This window comes from Symphalangus syndactylus, chromosome 11 (genome assembly GCF_028878055.3).
Source record: "Symphalangus syndactylus isolate Jambi chromosome 11, NHGRI_mSymSyn1-v2.1_pri, whole genome shotgun sequence".
Classification (NCBI taxonomy): Eukaryota; Metazoa; Chordata; class Mammalia; order Primates; family Hylobatidae; genus Symphalangus; species Symphalangus syndactylus.
The window spans coordinates 13588304-13608039 of record NC_072433.2 but is presented as its reverse complement, the minus strand read 5'-3'; the positions used below and the strand labels follow the sequence as shown (position 1 = coordinate 13608039).

Sequence of the window (19736 nt, the reverse complement as noted above, 5' to 3'; positions counted from 1 at the left end):
TCAAAGAAATGTGAACTTAAATGCCATCTATATTAATATCTTCTTTATCTATATTAATATCTTATTCATCTGTATTAATATCTTTAAAACTAATATACCAAAGAATATTGCTGTTCCTGGCATCCTGTTCAGCCCCTCTAACTTCCAGAGCGATGGTCTCAGATGCTTCCTTTTAGAGAGTAGGTCATTAGTCCAACAAGAAGCCAAATGACAACAGGAAAAGTAATGGGAAGATGAAAACAAAGGAAGCTGGACTTTTGGGTATATGTTATAGCCATTTATGTTTGTCTTCTTTTTTCTATTTTCTCTTGTTCTTCATCTTAACTGTCCTCAATCTGCCCCACACCAACCCTGTGTCACTCCCAGTACACATAAGACAAAGCAGAAGACCCCACCCTTGAGCTGGTCTCCCCTGGGTATGGGCTGAGGTAACATCCCACACACCAGGACGATCTTGCCTGCCTCCCATCGGTCACATTAAGACATTTTCAAAGTGTAATATTATAAATGGACCTACCTCTAAATATTGACTTTACAGTTATTTTATGAGGCACTCAATTTATAGCTAAGGGATTTTCAGTCTAGTGTCATGAAAGAGATAAAAGGGTGTTCACAGATTATTTAAGACATAAGGCTGGTCAGGGATGAGTCAGAGAGCCATTCTCCATGAAGTCACCCCAGCCAACTTTGAAAGGAAGAATCTATGTTTAACTGCACTTTGGGTGTAAATGACAAGCATCTGGGACCCTCCCCTTCCCTGATCCCTGCCACCACCACTCAGTGGGCCAGATAATCAATTGTTTCTCAGGTCATTTTCACATCATCTTGGCAACTTTAGTTGTTGAAAGCATGTGTGCAGGGGCAACATGGTGTTACCTGTTGCTTTTTTTTTTCCTTCTAAGCTCCTTACCAGAGAGCAGATCTAAAGATACTTTATAACTCAAAATAACTGGCATTTTCAGACTTTGCCATTTCATAGTCTGTAAGGCAAGCCATCTTTCAGTGGATATCCACATGGCAGGCAGGAAATCTTGACATGGGTTTCTCAGAAAATATCTGCCTAGTCACACCTGGGAATTCACTAAACACCCAAATGCAGTGTTTGATGTGGCCTTACCTGCTCCACAGATGGAAAATAAGTATGTACAGAAATGCAAGGAGAACTACTGTCTTCCAATGGGGTCCAACGGTTCACAGCCCTCCATTGATGGAGCCACTTAGGAGGTTTCAGTGTCTTAATTCTTTCAGATTTTGATAGTTTTAGAAAACTAATTTTAAAAAAAAACAAGTTTTTTATCATGAAATTTGATTACAAAAGACTTTGAGAGAAATGATAAGAACCAGATCTGAAGAATATGAAATTTGAAAATTCAACAGAGCATTTTTTTAAATGTATCTTGTACAAGATGAACTAAATAAATGTTTTTAAACTGGCTTCTTTTTAGTGGATTTTCAAAAATTAATCTTCAGACTTATTTAGAGGGTTTTCATAAAGCAAGTTTTTTTCTGTTGCTGCTCAATTTCTTTCTTTTCTTTTCTATCTTTTCTTTTCTCTTCCTTTTGCTGTTCCCTGTGCATGAAGCAGGAGGGGCAGCTGAAATGCTTTGCATACTCACCCTGGTCATTTTCCAGTTAGGACAAGCTCAAAGGGAGAGCACAGCTCAGAAGGTGGCACTCATGACTTAGGAAATAATTTGTGGCTCATTTGAAAGCAGCATCTTCTAAGTGTGTTGCAAAATAGAGAAAAATCAACAGGTTGATGGGGTGTTTATTTTTCCCACTGTGTATGAAAGCTGATGCTGCTGCCCTTTGAGGGCCAAGAGGAGCTCCTGGCAGCCGTGGCCACGTGTCCCGTAGCTGTGTGGGGCAGGCGGTCAGTTCTTGGCAGCCTTCCTCTGGCAGGGCTGCTTCCTGATCCTTTGCTTCAAGCCCTCTGGGCTGTTAGACCACGACGAGCTCCACCCTCAGCAACCACACTCTGACCACATTGCTTTCGCTGATTTTGACTCATCTCCCCCATAGTGACAGTGTGTGCCAAAGGTGGCCGTGGGTGACACAGCCATATGTTAGTGCTGTACAGCACTGTGGTCATGGGGGTGGACGCTGGAGCCCCTGAATAGTTTGAGTTCAAATCCCAGCCTCGCTGGTGGGCATGCTTAGAACAGACCCTGGCAGGGGCCAAGCCCCAATAAGTGGTGGAGTCACTGGTAAAGGATAATACTGAATGCAGGACATTTATATGGATGAAAGAGTATGGGAAAGGGAATTTCAGTGATATGAATTCCAAAGTGTGTTAGTATATTTTATAAGAAAGACAAAAAGGTATTCATCAGCACCACCAATCTCCATCATCAGTCACAGGCAACCAAGAATTGAGCACTCTCCCAGCACTTTGGGAGGCTGAGGCAGGCGGATCATGAGGTCAGGAGATCGAGACCATCCTGGCTAACACGGTGAAACCCCGTCTCTACTAAAAATACAAAAAAGAAGAAAAATTAGCCAGGCGTGATGGTGGGAGGCTGAGGCAGGAGAATGGCGTGAACCCGGGAGGCGGAGCTTGCGGTGGGAGGGGATCATGCCACTGGACTCCAGCCTGGCGACAGAGGGAGATTCTGTCTCAAAAAAAAAAAAAAAAAAGAATTGAGCACTCAATTCCGTCTTCTGAACTGCCTGAACCTCTTGAGATGAGAAGAACAAACCAAACCTTCGCTGTCCTGCTGTAGGTTACTCTAATGGAGCTTCCCGGGTTCTCCTCTCCCTGTCACGTCTCAGGGACTCCACCTTATTTTAAAGCTGTCTTACTAGCACTATGGACTTTTCTGTTTCAGATGCTCAAACAAGAGATAGAGCAGGGGCAGGGTTCGGGGTTAAATGGGCTGGAGGTGAGATTGGCCCCCTAAGGTGTTGAGGACACTTGGGGTGAAGGTCGTTAGGGTATAGGTCAGAGCCAGGGCCACTACATGCACAGAGGTGTGTCATGGAGTGGCCACTAGGCACCAAAATCCAGCCAAAGCTCGGCCATGAGAGCTGGGTAGTGGCAGAGGTGACAACAGTGGCCACCCTGGTAAGGTTAAGGTCAGACTCGGGTTAGTTTAAGCTGTCAGAGGGTGTTCATCATTTTTCTTACCTTTCCAATAGTGACTCCATTCCAAAGGCCTTGTTTCTTGTGCCAGAGAAGAAACTAAAGTATAGCACGTGCAGAACCCCTTAAGATCCTCCCCAGACTGCGGAATGAAATGTATCTTTAATTAGTTTCAATATATAGGGGGAAAATGTGCCCTCATTCATCTGTGCAACAAATAAAGACAGAAAGAATCGAAACGACCACCTCTGTGCCAAACGCCGCCTTCACAGGGAGTGCAGTCTGGTGTCAGAATGCACGATGCAAAGTGCTTTGACCAGAAATATATGGCGTCATAAGAGTCAGGAGAGGGCCCCAACCCAACCCCGAGGAATCAAAGGAAGCTTTCCAAGGAGTTGGCATTTATGCCGCATCCTGAAGGCAACAGTGCAGTGATCCAGACACAGGATGGAAAAGGAAATCAGTCCAACCAGAAGGCAAGACTCGTGTGGGGACTTATGATCAGTTCCGTGACAATGCAAGGGAAGGAGAAGAGAAGGATGAGCTGAAAAGGCAACCAGGGCCTATTTTATGGAGCGTGTTATATGGAGAATGATGATATGATTTCTCTTCCAAACAGGGATGTTTTGACCATGGGGGAGGAGTACTAAAAATAATTAATTATGTATATTAATTATTATTTATATTAATTCTATATAAATATTGTTATGTATTTGTTTACCAATGAACTAGTCAGTAGATCTATAAAACAGTTGTATTTAAAACTATTTTCTAAGCTAAAATATCAAAAATTCTGGACAAATGCCAAACTGAACAGGGTACCAGTACAGCAGATACAAACTGGGACCATCCCAGGCAAACGAAAAATGTGGTCACCCTAGTTACATGCTACATCAAAGGATGTAATCTCTGTCCTAAAAGCAATAGGCAGACATTCAAGAGCATTAAACTGGGAGAAATAATATGAGAGGATTTGGGCTGATCAGATTAGGTGACATAAATAGTTACGAGAATAGTTTTGTGGGTCACATTGGTTTGTGGGTCAGTTCTGGCTCCATCACTTCCCAATTTGAGGACCATTTGCTAACAGTATTACAACACTTACTATGGTCCAGTGCTCTTCTGAATGCTTTCATATATTAATGTATTTAACCCTCTCGATAACTTTGTGAGGTCAGTACTATTATTATCCTCATTTTTTTTTTTTTTTTAAGACGGAGTCTCACACTGTCACCCGGGCTGGAGTGCCGTGGCACCATCTTGGCTCATTGCAACCTCCATCTCCCAGGTTCAAGCAATTCTCCTTGCCTCAGCCTCCCAAGTAGCTGGGATTACAGGCACCTGCCACCACACCCAGCTTATTATCCCCATTTTACAGATGAGGAAATTAAGCCACAGAGTGACTAAATAACGTTCCCAAGATTACACAGCTGATAAATGGTGAAATTCAAACCCAGCGAGTCTGGTTCTAGTTGTGCTGTTAATCTCTACACTATACTGATTCTCTTGGACAATTTATTTAACTTCTTTTATTATGGCTGAATTTTCTCATCTTTAAAAAGGTGATAATACATATACATAATAATACACAAGGATTTCATGAGATATTACCTGAAAAGTGAGCCCTGAATTCATATTATTGTATGACTGATGTTTGATAATAAATTGGAATAGTGAGAGATAAATTGTATCAAAGAGCCCCGGAATATTTTTTTTTTTTTTGAGGTGGAGTCTTGCTCTGTCTCCCAGGCTGGAGTGCAGGGACACAATCTTGGCTCACTGCAACCTTCACCTCCCAGGTTCAAGCAATTCCCCTGCCTCAGCCTCCCTAGTAGCTGGGACTACAGGCACAGACCACCATGCCTGGCTAATTTTTGTATTTTTAGTAGAGATGGGGTTTCACCATGTTGGCCAGGCTGGTCTCGAACTCCTGCTCAAGTGATCCTCCCACCTCGGCCTCCCAAAGTGCTGAGATTACAGGCATGAGCCACCACGCCTGGCTGAGCCCTGGAATTTTGAAGGACATTTATCTTCACATTAATGGATGACAAAATTGCAGTTTTTAATGTCAGTGCTATATTAATAAAGAGGAAAAGTTATGTGCATTTACCAATAAGTAGATACAATCAGCCATTAACCACACACAAGGTAGTCATCTATAAATGACATATATATTTATTTCTATTTTTAGACTATCTTTATGGTTGAACATTAATTGACTTTCATTTGTAAAATAAATAGCTATTCCTGCAATTCATCCATAAAATTATGTAGGTTAGAAATTTATGGTCTTCTGGTTGCTCTGTCTGTGGAGTAGCCATTTTTTATTCCTTTACTTTCTTTTTATTTTATTATACTTTAAGTTTTAGGGTACACGTGCACAACATACAGGTTTGTTACATATGTATACATGTGCCATGTTGGTGTGCTGCACCCATTAACTCGTCATTTAACATTAGGTATATCTCCTAATTCTATCCTTTGCTTTCTTAATATAAACTTGCTTTCACCTTACAAAAAAAAAAACCGGCTAGGCACAGTGGCTCACGCCTGTAATCGCAGCACTTTGGGAGGCCGAGGTGGGCAGATTACCTGAGATCAGGAGTTCGAGACCAGCCTGACCAATGTGGAGAAACCCCGTGTCTACTAAAAATAAAAAATTACCTGGACGTGGTGGTGCACGCCTGTAATCCCAGCTACTCGGGAGGCTGAGACAGGAGAATAGCTTGAACCCGGGAGGCAGAGGTTGCAGTGAGCCAAGATCATGCCATTGCACCCCAGCCTTGGCAACAAGAGTGATACTCTGTCTCAAAAAACAAAGAAATTTATGGTCTTTTTACTATGGCCAATTCTGATTTTGGTGTCCTGCTAGTATCAAAAAGCCAATTTACAATTTGCTTTTGGATAATAGCAGGACACCAAAATCAGAACCTCTGAAATTTCAAAGCCTAAATGAAATTCCATTTCAAGCTAAAACATATTATGTTTCAAGTAGCATGAAAATCACCCAAGATGAATACCAATTTGGTGCATATATTGGAAACCCTGTGCCTTCAGAAAAAAAAACAAAGAGCTCAGCAAAACATGGAAGGGCTTGGGAGAAAGGAGCAGATATATTAATGCAGATACTCTGTTTGGGCTCCTTCCATTGTGAAATTTAAATTAGTACCATTAGAAATGAGACTTGGAAGAGAATAGCTATATTAATTAACATATCCTGCAACAAGCAACAAGCAATAAACTATATATAAAGCTTTGTGATTTTCTGATCAACCCATTGCTTGCTTCTTGAAACTGTAGACACCTGGCCCGGTGAAATTCAATTTGCTACTGAGCACAGGTGCCCAGAATCAGATATAGATGATGCCATAATGGAGGAGTTCACACAACCTGGGGGAACGGCCAGAGAGGCTCTGTGGAGGGGATGATGCTTAATCTTGAAGGCTGAGAGCTGACTGGGCTAATGAGGCAGGGAAGTACATTCTAGAAATAAATACAAACACTGAGGAAGAAGAGAGCCTGGTACTTTCAGGACATTGCACTTGTTCCTGTGGCTGGTACAGAGGTGATATGCCAAAAGGGAAGAGAAGAGGCCACAGAAGCTGCAGAAGTCAGCCTGGGTCTGCAGAAACAATCCCTTCCGCTTCTTATGACACCGTCAGCACCTGCTAATTATAACACTGCTCCAGGTAGAGTTAAAATTCCATGCATGCATGACCTCTTAAGTTACCCATCTGTGGAATATAGCATGATGTAATTATGTGGTTAAGTTTTTGAAAGTAAGTAAGTGTCATCCAGAAAGAAATGTGACTTGGCTTGCGACCTGGGTATGTTCTTGAATTTCTCTTTGTGGATTCACGGCTTTTCTGTTTCCGGGATTGGGGGATAATTATCTGTAACGTGAAATCATCTACATTTATTCTGAAAATTCACCTGTCAGAACAAGCCTATCTATACCTTTTCTCTCTGAATAAAGAGGTTCCAAATGACCCAAGAAAAAGGTTTCCTTTTTTGAGCTGAAGACAGGCAGAAACCAGGAGACACATGGAAAATTTAAGTTCTAATATTGATTAAGTTTAACTTTCTATTTTGATGTAACACTACATTTACAGAAAGGTTGCAAGAGTAATTTCAAGAACCGTTACCCCATTTGCTTTATTGTTTTTTCTTGTTCTTTCACTCACTTTCTCCACACACCTTTTTTTCTGAATCATTTGCAAGTAATTTGCAAACATCATTCCCCTTTATATATAATTGTTTCAGGAGGTATTTCCTAAGAACAAAAACATTCTCTTACATAACTGTTATGCATTTATCAAAATCAAGCAATTTAACATTGTTACAAAGCAATTGTCAAATCCACATTTCATGTTCAAATGTTAACAATTGTCCCAATAATGCCATATTCATCATTTTTTGCTTTTCTGCCCTGGGATCCAATCCAGAATCACACATTGCAGGAAACTCACCTCTTTAGAGTATCCTTTTATCTGGAACAGTTCCTCAACTTCTCATTATCAGTCATGATATTTTAAAGAGGACATGCCAGCTATTTTGTAAAATGTCCCTCTACTGGTGTTTATCTGATGTTTCATCAGGATTGAACTGAAGCTGTGGATTTTTCTCAGGAATACCACATATTGTGCTCTCGGGATATCTTATCAGGAGCTGCATGACATCTCGGTGGTATTACCTTTGATTACTTGGCAAAGGTGGAGTTTGCTAGGTGAAGCCACTATAATTATTTCTTTTTTAATTAATAAGTAATTCATCTACTAGCTTTTAAGGCATTCATGATTCATTTCTGCCTGAATGATTTGCTGTTACCATGATGGCTGCAAATGATGATTTCTCCCACTCTGTAATTCCTCCTGCTTACTTTTTTTTTTTTTTTTTTTTTTTCTCTGAGACAGGGTCTTGCTCTGTCACCCAGGCTGGAGCACAGTGGTGCAATCTTGGCTCACTGCAGCCTTGGCCTCCCAGGCTCCAGGGATCCTGCCACCTCAGCCTCCCAAGTAGCTGGGATTACAGGCGCATTCCACCACACTCAGCTAATTTTTAAAACTTGTTTCTGTAGAGACAAGGTCTCACTATATTGCCCAGGCTAGTCTCAAACTCCTGGGCTCAAGAGATTCTCCCATCTCTCAACCTCCCAAAGTGCTGGGATTACAGGCATGAGCCACCGTGCCTGGCTCCTCCTGCATTTCTTAGGTAGTATTGTACTATAAAGAAGAGATTTCCCAGCCAGATATGGAGGCTCACACCTGTAATCCCAGCGCTTTGGAAGGCCGAGGTGGGAGGAATACGTGCTTGAGCTCAGAAGTTCAAGACCGGCCTGAGCAGCATAGCAAGACCTCATCTCTACTAAAAATACAACATTTAAAAAATTAGCTGGGCGTAGTCCCAGCACCTGTAGTCCCAGTTACTCAGAGGCAGAGCTTGCAGTGAGCTGACATAGCACCACTACATTCCAACCTGGATGACAGAGCCAGACTCTGTTTCAAACATATGAAAGAAGAGATTTTCCTCCTCTCCTGTGTATTTATTTCTATCAGTATGGACTCAGATTCTCAGTTTATTCCATGGATATTCTCTTGCTATCATTATTTATTTTGATGATTAAAGTGTCTTAGATTTGGCCACTGGTGTCCCTGCACCTGGGTTCCCTGTACTTTTGAAGCATCCTCATCATTTTTTGACCACCTCATTGCTTTCTGGCCTAAAAACATGTTCCAGGTTCATCTTGCATTTTTGCCACTCCACATCTGGAAACAGCCGTTTCTCCAAAGGGCCCCAGTTCCTTTTAAAGGGGAATGGCATTTGAACACCAAGATCTGGGTCTGAGGTGTATAAAACTGCTGCTGAGGTGTCTTGGCATATAGATCCTTATAGATCCTTTTGATGGATAGAGCTAAGAGACACACGTGCATCTATCAACATCTATTCTTTTTTTTTTTTTTTGAGACAGAGTTTTGCTCTGTCTCCCAAGCTGGAGTGCAGTAGCACAATCTTGGCTCACTGCAACCTCCACCTCCCGGGTTCAAGCGATTCTCTTGCCTCCCCTCCTGAGTAGCTGGGATTACAGGCACCTGCCACCATGCCCAGCTAATTTTTGTTATTTTTAGTGGAGACAGCGTTTCACCATGTTGGCCAGGCTGATCTTGAACTCCTGACCTCAGGTGATCCACCCACCTCGGCCTTCCAGAGTGCTAGGATTACAGGCATGAGCCACCGCACCCAGCCTCGACATCTATTCTTGTACCTACAGATATGTAGAGATATGTCTAATTGAGTGAACTAATACTTCCAATATAATGTTACCCTGCTCCTGATTTCAATTAAAATGCTTTTAGAGTTTCTCTATTAAATAAGAGGCAAGCTTTAGGACTGAGTTATATATACTGTTATCATGTTAAGGAAATAGCCATCAGTTCTTTTTTTTAGTGCTTTTGTCTTTAATGAATGTTGAATTTGTCAAAAAGCTTTTTTTAGCATCTATGAAGATGCTCAGATAATTATTCTCTTTAGATCTATTAAATTATTATTGTATATTATATTAATAGATTTGGTAAGAATGAATCCTTTCATTCCTGAAATAGATTCCACTGGGTCATTGTGTGTTGCTTTCATAATATTGAATTCTGTTCACTAATATTTTATTTAAGATTTTTGTATCATATTTTTAAACGATACCAATCTGTGATTTCATTTTTGTTTTTACTAGCGTTATCTCTTAGATATTATATTAGTTTCTTATTACTGCTGTAATAAATTACCACTGTGCTTTTAAAACAACACAAATTTATTCTCTCGTGTTTCTAGAGGTCAGAAATTTAAAATGAATCTTACTGGGCTGAAATCTTCTGGGGGTCGAGGCAAGAATGTCCTTGCTTTTTCCAGTTTCTAGAGGCTGCCTGCATTCCTCATTCATGGTCTCTTCCGCCATCTTCAAATACAAAAATGTAGCCAATCTTGAAATCAGTCTCTCCCCAACCCACACCTTCCTCTGTTTTCTGGGGTCACATCTCCTTCTCTAACCCTCCTTCCTACCACCTCCCTTTCCCTTTATAAGGACTCTTGAGATCCCACTGGCCCCACCTGGATACTCCAGGATACTCCCACGCCCCAATCTCAGGATCCATGACTTAGTCACATTCGCAGAGTCCCTTTGGCCAGGTAAAGGAACTTGTCCATAGTTTCCAGGAATTTGGATGTGGACGTCTTTGCCGGGTGGAGTCCACTATTCTGCCTATCACAGCTATCAATGTTATCCTTGCTTCGTAAAAAGAGTTTGGAAGTTTTCTTGAGTTGTCTGCTCTAGAACAGTCTATTAGGATTCTCTTTTCATTGAAGATTTGGTAAACTCCTGTGAAAGTCTACAGACCTGATGCATCTTTGCAGAGTGGTTCTTTGGGCTTTCTTTTTCTTCTATGGAAACTGTTCTATTTAAGCTTTCTATGTATATTGGGTTGTTAAATCAAGTTTAGCCTAAATCTGCCTCCTCACATATTTTAAGTTCAGCCTAAAGGTTTCTCTGTACATCACGAACTGTAACCTAAATAGAGTTGTATACAGACTGTAGCCTACTCTTGTGCCCATCACTGAGTTTTGGCCCATCAAAGGTGGCCAACTGTTCAAACTCTGCTCAAATAAGGCAAACGCTGAGCTGTAACCAATCAGGCTGCTTCTGTACCTCACTTTTGTTTCTGTCCATCGCTTTTCTTTTTCTGTCCATACATCTTCTTCCACCACGCAGCTGCGTTGGAGTCTCTGAGTCTACTCTGGCTTGGGAGGCTGCCAGATTTGCAAATCGTTCTTTGCTCAATTAAACTCTGTTAAACTTAATTCAGCTAAGGTTTTTCTTTTAGCAGCGTCAATTTGGGCAGACTATTTTCCTGAGCAACTATGTTTCATCTAGGTTTTCAAATTTGTTCTCATTGAGGTCTGCAAAGTAGTCTCTTGTTCTCGTTTTTGTTTTTGTTTTTAAGACGGGGTTTCCCTCTGTCACCCAGGCTGGAGTATAGTAGCAATCATGGCTCACTGCAGCCTCGGCCTCCTGGGTTCCAGCGATCCTCCCACCTCAGCCTTCTGAGTAGCTGGGACTACAGGCGTGCACCACCACACTCAGCTAATTTTTTAATTTTTGTTAGAGGTGAGTTCTTGCTGTGGTGCCCAGGCTGCTGTTAAACTCCTGGGCTCATGCAGTCCTCCCATCTCAGCCTCCCAGAGTGCTGGGATTACAGGCAGGAGCCACATCTCTTGTGTTTTTAATTTTGCGTATTTCAAAGATTTTTAAAATATTTAGCAGTTTATTATAAAGGATATTATAAGAAATGCAAATGAATAGCCAGACAAAGAGGTACCTAGGCTAAGGTCCAGACGGGTCCCAAACGCAGCAGCTTCTGTCCTTGAGTTCGAAGTGTGCTACCTTCACGGCATCTAGTTGCATTCACCAACTGGATATCTCTCTGAACCCTGTTATCGTTTAAGGTTTTTAATGAGGTTCCATTACATAAGCATGAATGATTGCATCACTGGCCATTGGCAGTTAACGCAATCTCCAGGCCCCTGTCCGCTCCGCAGAGGTCGGGAGGTGGGACTGAGAGTCCCAACTCTCTAATCATATGGAGGTCTTTCTGATGATCAGCCCAGCTCCAACCTAGAGCAGTCTAGGGAACCCTAGCCATCTCCCCAGCATATAAAAGGCACTCTTATCTCCCTGGAGCTTGCAAAGGCATTAGGATCTCTGTGAACTGGGGGTAGACCAAATATATTCTTCTTATTATGCCCTAGTCCCCTGGCCATGAACCCCTTAGTGAGAAGATTATAAAAGTCGAAAGATACTGGCACACTCCTAGAATTCCATTCAGCCATCAATAATTAGTCCAGTCCATCATTCTGTCATATGAAAATACCTCCTAGGGCAAGGCCACTCAGGTTTGCCAGCTTCTGTTGGATCTTGCCAGGAGTGGCTTAGCAATATATGACCTCACCCTTTTAGGAGTCTGGTATAATGGAGCTAAGAGACAATGTCATCTACTGTTCTGAGCCTTTTTCAAGCTGTTAATGTAATATTGGATTTCTCTCATCGCTCATGACATAACCCATTTATTCATTCCTTCAGCCTCAGTTACTATTCCTCCATCTGTCCATTTATGACCAAAGTTTTCCACCTTTGGAAGAGACATTAGATTCAGCCATTGTGCTGCTCTAGACTTCAGGCAGCAATACTAGTCTAGTATTATCACTAAACTACCAATAATAGGCTAGCAAGTACCTCTTGCTCCGTCTGCTCCCATTCAAATAGAGTACGTTTATATAGGTGCATAACTAATGAGCTGTTTTTAACCACCAGGCAATATACCTGCATTCACTGTTAACCCCAATTTTGCCAGATAGGGTGAAGGCTCAACCTGCCCCATCAAGCCCTTAGGAATTCTGACATCGTTTTAAAGTATAATTAGGGTTTTTTGCTTAGGAAACATCCCTGAGTCCAACACCAGCAGTTGCATCTCTGCATCAGGTATAAAAAAGAAAGTTGAAGTGCTGTGCAGAAGACTTGCATCATCACACCAGCATCCTCTCCTGCCCCCTCTCCTCTTATCCTCCTGCAAAGCAGAGAAATCTGTCCCATGGGGGACCCTCCGTTAGCCCCCTCATGTTGAGTGTGAAGGTATGTCAGCCAGCCTTCAATGCTTCTGTCTCCCCTCATTTTAGACAGCAAATGTTTTAACTGCCCATTCCTTCCTGTTCTTATGGAACTGTTACTCTCAGGATAATGTGCACCATTATACGTCCATTTGACGTGAGCTATCTTTGCTCACTTTTGGACATTGTGGGCTATAAAATGTGTCCTTTCATCTGAAGAAATGTAACTTGGTGGTCCAAATTAGTACAGTATTTTCTGTTCCTATCCTGTGATAATATGTTAAGCATTTGCATTGCATTTAAGTAGATGCAATGCTTCAAATGGGTCTACAAAGCCCAGCCTGGGGTAAGTGTCTACTTCTGTTAGGACTTTGGTCTAGCCCCTCGGGGCTACTGGCATTGGTTGCCCCCATGTAATCCACTTACCAGCTATGTGCGGGGTGCCTACCCCAGGGGAATCTGCCCCATAGCCATCTGCAGTATCTGACTGTCTTTTTGGCATTATATGTCTGAGAGTGCAAGAGGAATAGGTCCAGACTTAGCCCATCTCTGCATGGCTGCAGCACCCCCCGCCCCATGCCCACTCATTTTATGAGCCCCAGTGGCTACCACAAGGGGGCACACCAAAAGGTCCACTTGATGGTTCCAGTAATACTCCAATACGTATTCTTATTTATTCTTGCTCCCTTGGACTGATACCACCTATTGTGTTTCTATATATTTCTCATTGCATCTTCTATAATTTCTTCTTTATCAAGATAGTTGCTCTTTTGGTAATTGTCCTTGTACTTATACATTTTTAATGCCCTTAATCCCTGTTTTGTGTTTTTTCTTTTTTGGTATTTTTAATAGAGATGGGGTTTCACCAGGTTGGCCAGGCTGGTCTCAAACTCCTGACCTCAAGTGATTCACCTGCCTCATCCTCCCCAAAGTTCTGGGATTAGAGGCACGAGGCACCATGCCCAGCCTAAGTCCCTGTTATCTTATTTAACCTTTCATTATCTCATTAGACAGTTTTTAGTGGCCTTCTTTCACTCCCAACTATTACCTGAATCATACTGAATGAGCTTATTCTCTTTGGTCTGTGCTCCCTCTCACATTTTTAGTTGCATTATTTCTAGCATGTCCTATAAAATGCATATATTATTTTTTCACACTTCTTCTACCTTTATTTTTATCCTAGAGCTGATAAATCTATTAAATGTGCACCCTCTATATTTTTGCCTCGATTTGCCCAGTGATTCCTTGGACGAACGAGTCACATCCTCTGGAAGACTGCTGAAGAAGAGCTGATGTGCACAGTATCCCCTGCATTCTTATGTGTTTCAAACTGTTCCTTTATAGCCTTGAAACTTGAAGAAGAGCTGGACTGGATGTGAGATGCTGGGTTCATATTTTAATTTCTGATTTCAGATGGCTTTTCCATCCTCAGATGCTTGATTGAGAACATTTCACTCACACAGCACTGGTGTGTTGTGGTTTTCTGCACTTTATAGTTTATTTTGCCAGGGGCATTTTCTTAAGATGGTTTTTTAAATTCCTGTTTTCCACTTTATTTTTGTTGCTGTTGTTGTTGTTTTTTTTTTTTTTTTTAAGTTCTGGGATACATGTGCAGGACGTGCAGGTTTGTTACATAGGTAAATGTGTACTATGGTGGTTTGCTGCACTTCTCAACCCATCACTTAGGTATTAAGCCCAGCATGCATTAGCTATTTTCCCTGAGGCTCTCTTTCTCCTGACAACCCCACAACAGGCCCCAGTGTTATATAGTTCCCCTTCCTGTGTCCATGTGTTCTCAATGTTCAGCTCCCACTTATAAGTGAGAACATGCAGTGTTTGGTTTTCTGTTCTTCTGTTAGTTTGCTGAAGATAATGGCTTCCAGCCTTCATCCATGTCCCTGCAAAGGAAATGACCTCATTCCTTTTTATGGCTGCATAGTATTCCATGGTATATATGTACCACATTTTCTTTATCCAGTCTATCATTGATGGGCATTTGGGTTGATTCCATGTCTTTGCTATTGTGAATAGTGTTGCAATGAACATACGCGTGCTTATGTCTTTATAATAGAATGATTTATATTCCTTTGAGTATATACCCAGTAATGGGATTGCTGGGTCAAATGGTATTTCTGGTTCTAAATCTTTGAGGAATCGCCACACTATCTTCCACAATGGTTGAACTAATTTACGCTCCCACCATCAGTGTGAAAGTGTTCCTACTTCTCCACAACCTTGCCAGCATCTGTTGTTTCTTGACATTTTAATAATCACCATTCTGACTGGCATGAGATGGTATCTCATTGTTCTACTTTCTTTTATAGTAATTTGATATAGATTTAGGTTGCTTTTATTTCATGGATTTATAGTATTTACAAGCCTCCTAGTTTAAGAGAATTCTTTTCTGTGAGTGTAACTAAGTATACTTCCTCTTTACCTTTTTATTTTATTATTATTTGGGAGTGAAAGTGAGAGAGGTTGTGTGTCTTCCAACTTTTCGTATCTCTTTTTTCTTGCAAGACCTGAAATTTCCTACCTTTTGCTTCCTCCTTGTTTTACCACCCAGTTTCCAATGGGTGTTTCTCCCGTCTCTCTTCCTTTGTGTCCTTTTCTGCCCGAAGCAATGCCTCCCAGACTGCTGCCTTGAATCATGCACAGGCATGAGGCTGGGACTTAGGGGTCCCATCCTCATTGTCAGTGCTGTGGCTCACCAGGAATCTTTACAGTATTTTATGCAAAAGATTGACGTTCTTTCCACCAACAGCCTCCAATCAATCTTTGACTCCACTGACACTTCCCTCTTCTCTCTTCCATACTGTTTTCCCAGGGCTTGTGGCCACAGTGTGACATTCAGCTCTGCTGGGGTTTGGTGTTAACTTTTTTTATTTACAGGTGATCTGAAGATTGTAGGATTCTCTATCTTCTAGCTACACCGAGGTTGTGGGTTTGGTGTAGTTTTGCTTATTCTTCTTGCTGGTCTGTGTGGCTTTATGGGTGGTCACTGCACTCATCTAGGCCACCTCTTTCCAAATGGTACTTAGGCACGACTCGAGAACAAGTGTTACTTTCTGCAGGGCTACAGTCATCCTGGAGATCTAGAAAGATCTGAGAGAGAGAAAGCTAGTGCCTTCTTTGCATATCAGAAAGTCATTCAGTTATCTAAGGCACACATTTATCTAGGACATAGAACTTTCAGGGCAAAAACAACAATCAAAGAAATAAATCCAGGCATTTGATTTGAAGAGCTTAATTGCATTCAGATTTGCTTTTATACTGAGTGTTAGGGAATATAAAATAAAAATATCATACTAAGTATTGCCTATTACATTCAAATACTTTCAAATTTATCATTCACCCAGCAACCTTATAAGTAGTAATGATTTTATCATACAACTATTTCTACACTTGACAGATGAGGGAGCAAGACTCAGAGGGATTCACTCACATGCTCTTCTGGTTGCAAAGTTGATTTGAGTGGGGACAGGAGTGAAACCCAAATCCCCTGGCTGAAAGGACTGTGTCATTTTCAGCACTAACCATGCTTAGTCGTAGATGTTTTCACGAATGTGATTTTTTTTTCCCCAATTTTCTGTTGTTTAATCACCTGTAACCTAAGCCCACTCTGTGATAACAAATGACTAGGGGAAAATGCTTTTGAGTGTCATATTTTTCATTGATTAACTCTGTAAAAACAATGTAAGTTGCTTGTCCAGATAAATAGAAAGCCTTTTCTCCACTAATGATTCACCTTCTTCTGTCTTTTCACAGAGGACAGTTATGGGATGGATGGGAAGGTTAATCAGCCCCGTCTCACTGCAGACATCAACTGGCAAGGCCTAGAGGAGCTACACAGTGTGAATGAAAACATCTATGAGTACAGACAAAACTACAGACTTAGTCTGGTGGACTGGACTAATTACTTGAAGGATGTAGATAGAGTATTTGCACTGCTGAAGAGTCACTATGAGCAAAATAAAACAAATAAGACTCAAACTGCTCAAAGTGATGGGTTCCTGGTTGTCTCTGCTGAGCACTCTGTGTCAGTGGAGACGGCCTCTGCTGACTCAGATGAAGACCCCAGGCATACGGTTGGGAAAACACCTCATTTGACCTTGCCAGCCGACCTTCGAACCCTGCATTTGAACCGACCAACATTAAGTCCAGAGAGTAAACTTGAATGGAATAACGACATTCCAGAAGTTAATCGTTTGAATTCTGAACACTGGAGAAAAACTGAAAAATGGATAGGGCATGAAGGGACCAACCATCTGGAAACCGATTTCAGTGGCGATGGCATGACAGAGCTAGAGCTGAAGCCCAGCCCCAGGCTGCAGCCCATTCGCAGGCACCCAAAAGAACTTCCCCAGGATGGTGGTCCTGGAAAGGACATTTCTGAAGATCAGCTGTATCTTCCTGTGCATTCCGATGGAATTTCAGTTCATCAAATGTTCACCATGGCCACCGCAGAACACCTAAGTAATTCCAGCATAGTGGGGAAGATGTTGACCAAGGTGGAGAAGAATCAGGAAAAGGAGAAGTCACAGCACCTAGAAGGCAGCGCCTCCTCTTCACTCTCCTCTGATTAGATGAAATTGTTACCTTACCCTAAACACAGTATTTCTTTTTAACTTTTTTGTTTGTAAACTAATAAAGGTAATCATAGCCACCAACATTCCAAGCTACCCTGGGTACCTTTGTGCAGTAGAAGCTAGTGAGCATGTGAGCAAGCAGTGTGCACACGGAGACTCATCGTTATAATTTACTATCTGCCAAGAGTAAAAAGAAAGGCTGGGGATATTTGGGTTGGTTTGGTTTTGATTTTTTGCTTGTTTGTTTGTTTTGTACTAAAACAGTATTATCTTTTGAATATCATAGGGACATAAGTATATACATGTTATCCAATCAAAATGGCTAGAATGGTGCCTTTCTGAGTGTCTAAACTTGACATCCCTGGTAAATCTTTCAACACACTTCCACTGCCTGAGTAATGAAGTTTTGATTCATTTTTAACCACTGGAATTTTTCAATGCCGTCATTTTCAGTTAGATGATTTTGCACTTTGAGATTAAAATGCCCTGTCTATTTGATTAGTCTTATTTTTTTATTTTTACAGGCTTCTCAGTCTCACTGTTGGCTGTCATTGTGACAAAGTCAAACCCCCAAGGACGACACACAGTATGGATCACATATTGTTTGACATTAAGCTTTTGCCAGAAAATGTTGCATGTGTTTTACCTCGACTTGCTAAAATCGATTAGCAGAAAGGCATGGCTAATAATGTTGGTGGTGAAAATAAATAAATAAGTAAACAAAATGAAGAGTGCCTGCTCTCTCTGTGCCTAGCCTCAAAGCGTTCTTCATACATCATACCTTTAAGATTGCTGTATTTGGGGTTATTTTCTTGACAGGAGAAAAAGATCTAAAGACCTTTTATTTTCATCTTTTTTTGGTTTTCTTGGCATGGCTAAGAAGCTTAAATGTTGACAAAATATGATTAGTTTTGAATTTACACCAAGAACTTCTCAATAAAAGAAAATCATGAATGTTCCACAATTTCAACATACCACAAGGGAAGTTAATTTCTTAACATTGTGTTCTATGATTATTTGTGAGGCCTTCACCAAGTTCTGATATCTTTTAAAGACATAGTTCAAAATTGCTTTTGAAAATCGATATTCTTGAAAATATTCTTTTTATGTATTAGGTTTTTAAATACCAGCTAAAGGATTACCTCACTGAGTCATCAGTACTCTCCTATCCAGCTTCCCCAGATGATGTGTTTTTGCTTACCCTAAAAGAGGTTTTCTTCTTATTTTTAGATAATTCATGTGCTTAGATAAATTATGTTTTCTTTAAGTGTTTATGGTAAACTCTTTTAAAGAAAATTTAATATGTTATAGCTGAATCTTTTCGGTGACTTTAAATCTTTATCATAGACTCTCTACATATGTTCAAATTAGCTGCTTACCTGATGTCTGTATCATCGGTGGGATGACAGAACAAACATATTTATGATCATGAATGATGTGCTTTGTAAAAAAGTTTCAAGTTATTAGGAAGCATACTCTGTTTTTTAATCATGTATAATATTCCATGATACTTTTATAAAACAATTCTGGCTTCAGGAAAGTCTAGAAGCAATATTTCTTCAAATAAAAGGTGTTTAAACTTTTTTCTGTTTCAGAGAAATGAACTTAACCAAGTTTTTGTGGTACACCCATTTCTTGCAAGTAAAATTGAGTCCTGATCTCTATTTACATGATTGAATACTAGCCAAACTTATAAAACGGAGCTGAAGTCAGTGTGTTATAGAACATTCTCAGATTAATGACTTCACCATGGATTTACCTCATTGCTGTCTTGGGGGAGGCAGCAGAGGCAGCGCGGAGGTAGCTTTCCCGGCAGGCAACCTAGATGGGCACAAAGGGCCAGCACTTGATTTAATGCTCTGATGTCACCACCTTGAAATCCTTAATAATTTTTTAACAAGGGGCCCCACATTTTCATTTTCCACTGGGGTCCTGCAAATTAGGTCTGGGCAGAACCAAAAATGGTTCTGGGCAGTAAAATGGAATTTTTCAAAACCAAGGGAAGAGACCCACTGAAGGCATTGTGGGTTCTTCGGGAACCACGAACTTGGGTGGAAACCTAAACACCCTTCAAGATCTCAAGTTTTCTGATACACAAATTCCATATGCTTCCTTCTGTCTGTTCCAAATCTCCTGAAGAAATTTAGCCTTCAGGTTGAGGGGCTAAAAATCTGTGAAATGTCCAGAGATCAGAAGGTTAAAAATAAAGGAGAAGAAGAAGAAAAAAAGAAAGCAAAGGGTCAGGGGACCTACCAATCCAACCCTTGGATAATTGAGGAAACCAAGTTTTCAAGAGAACACAGTCTAAGATAATAGCACTGTTGTCCAAAGGCGCATCTTGGTGCCTTGCTCCTTGTTCTTTTCTGTAAAATGTGCCTGAGTCAAATATTGCCATCCTGGAGAAAAATGCATTTTAG

General features: G+C 41.1%; 1 protein-coding gene across 16 annotated transcripts in view; it reads left to right on the top strand.

The window, feature by feature from the left end:
• SULF1 (sulfatase 1) overlaps positions 1 to 18044 on the top strand; it is a 191385-nt gene extending 173341 nt beyond the window's left edge. For 15 of the 16 annotated variants that reach the window (XM_055298992.2, XM_055299002.2, XM_055298995.1 and 12 more), the window contains one exon: positions 16499 to 18044. In XM_055298992.2, coding sequence (XP_055154967.1) covers positions 16499 to 17316 — 818 coding nt within the window. In that variant the 3' untranslated portion in view covers positions 17317 to 18044. The remainder of the gene's footprint in view (positions 1 to 16498) is intronic. The other variant, XM_055299011.1, reaches the window with a different exon arrangement.
• Positions 18045 to 19736: the final 1692 nt, after the last annotated feature.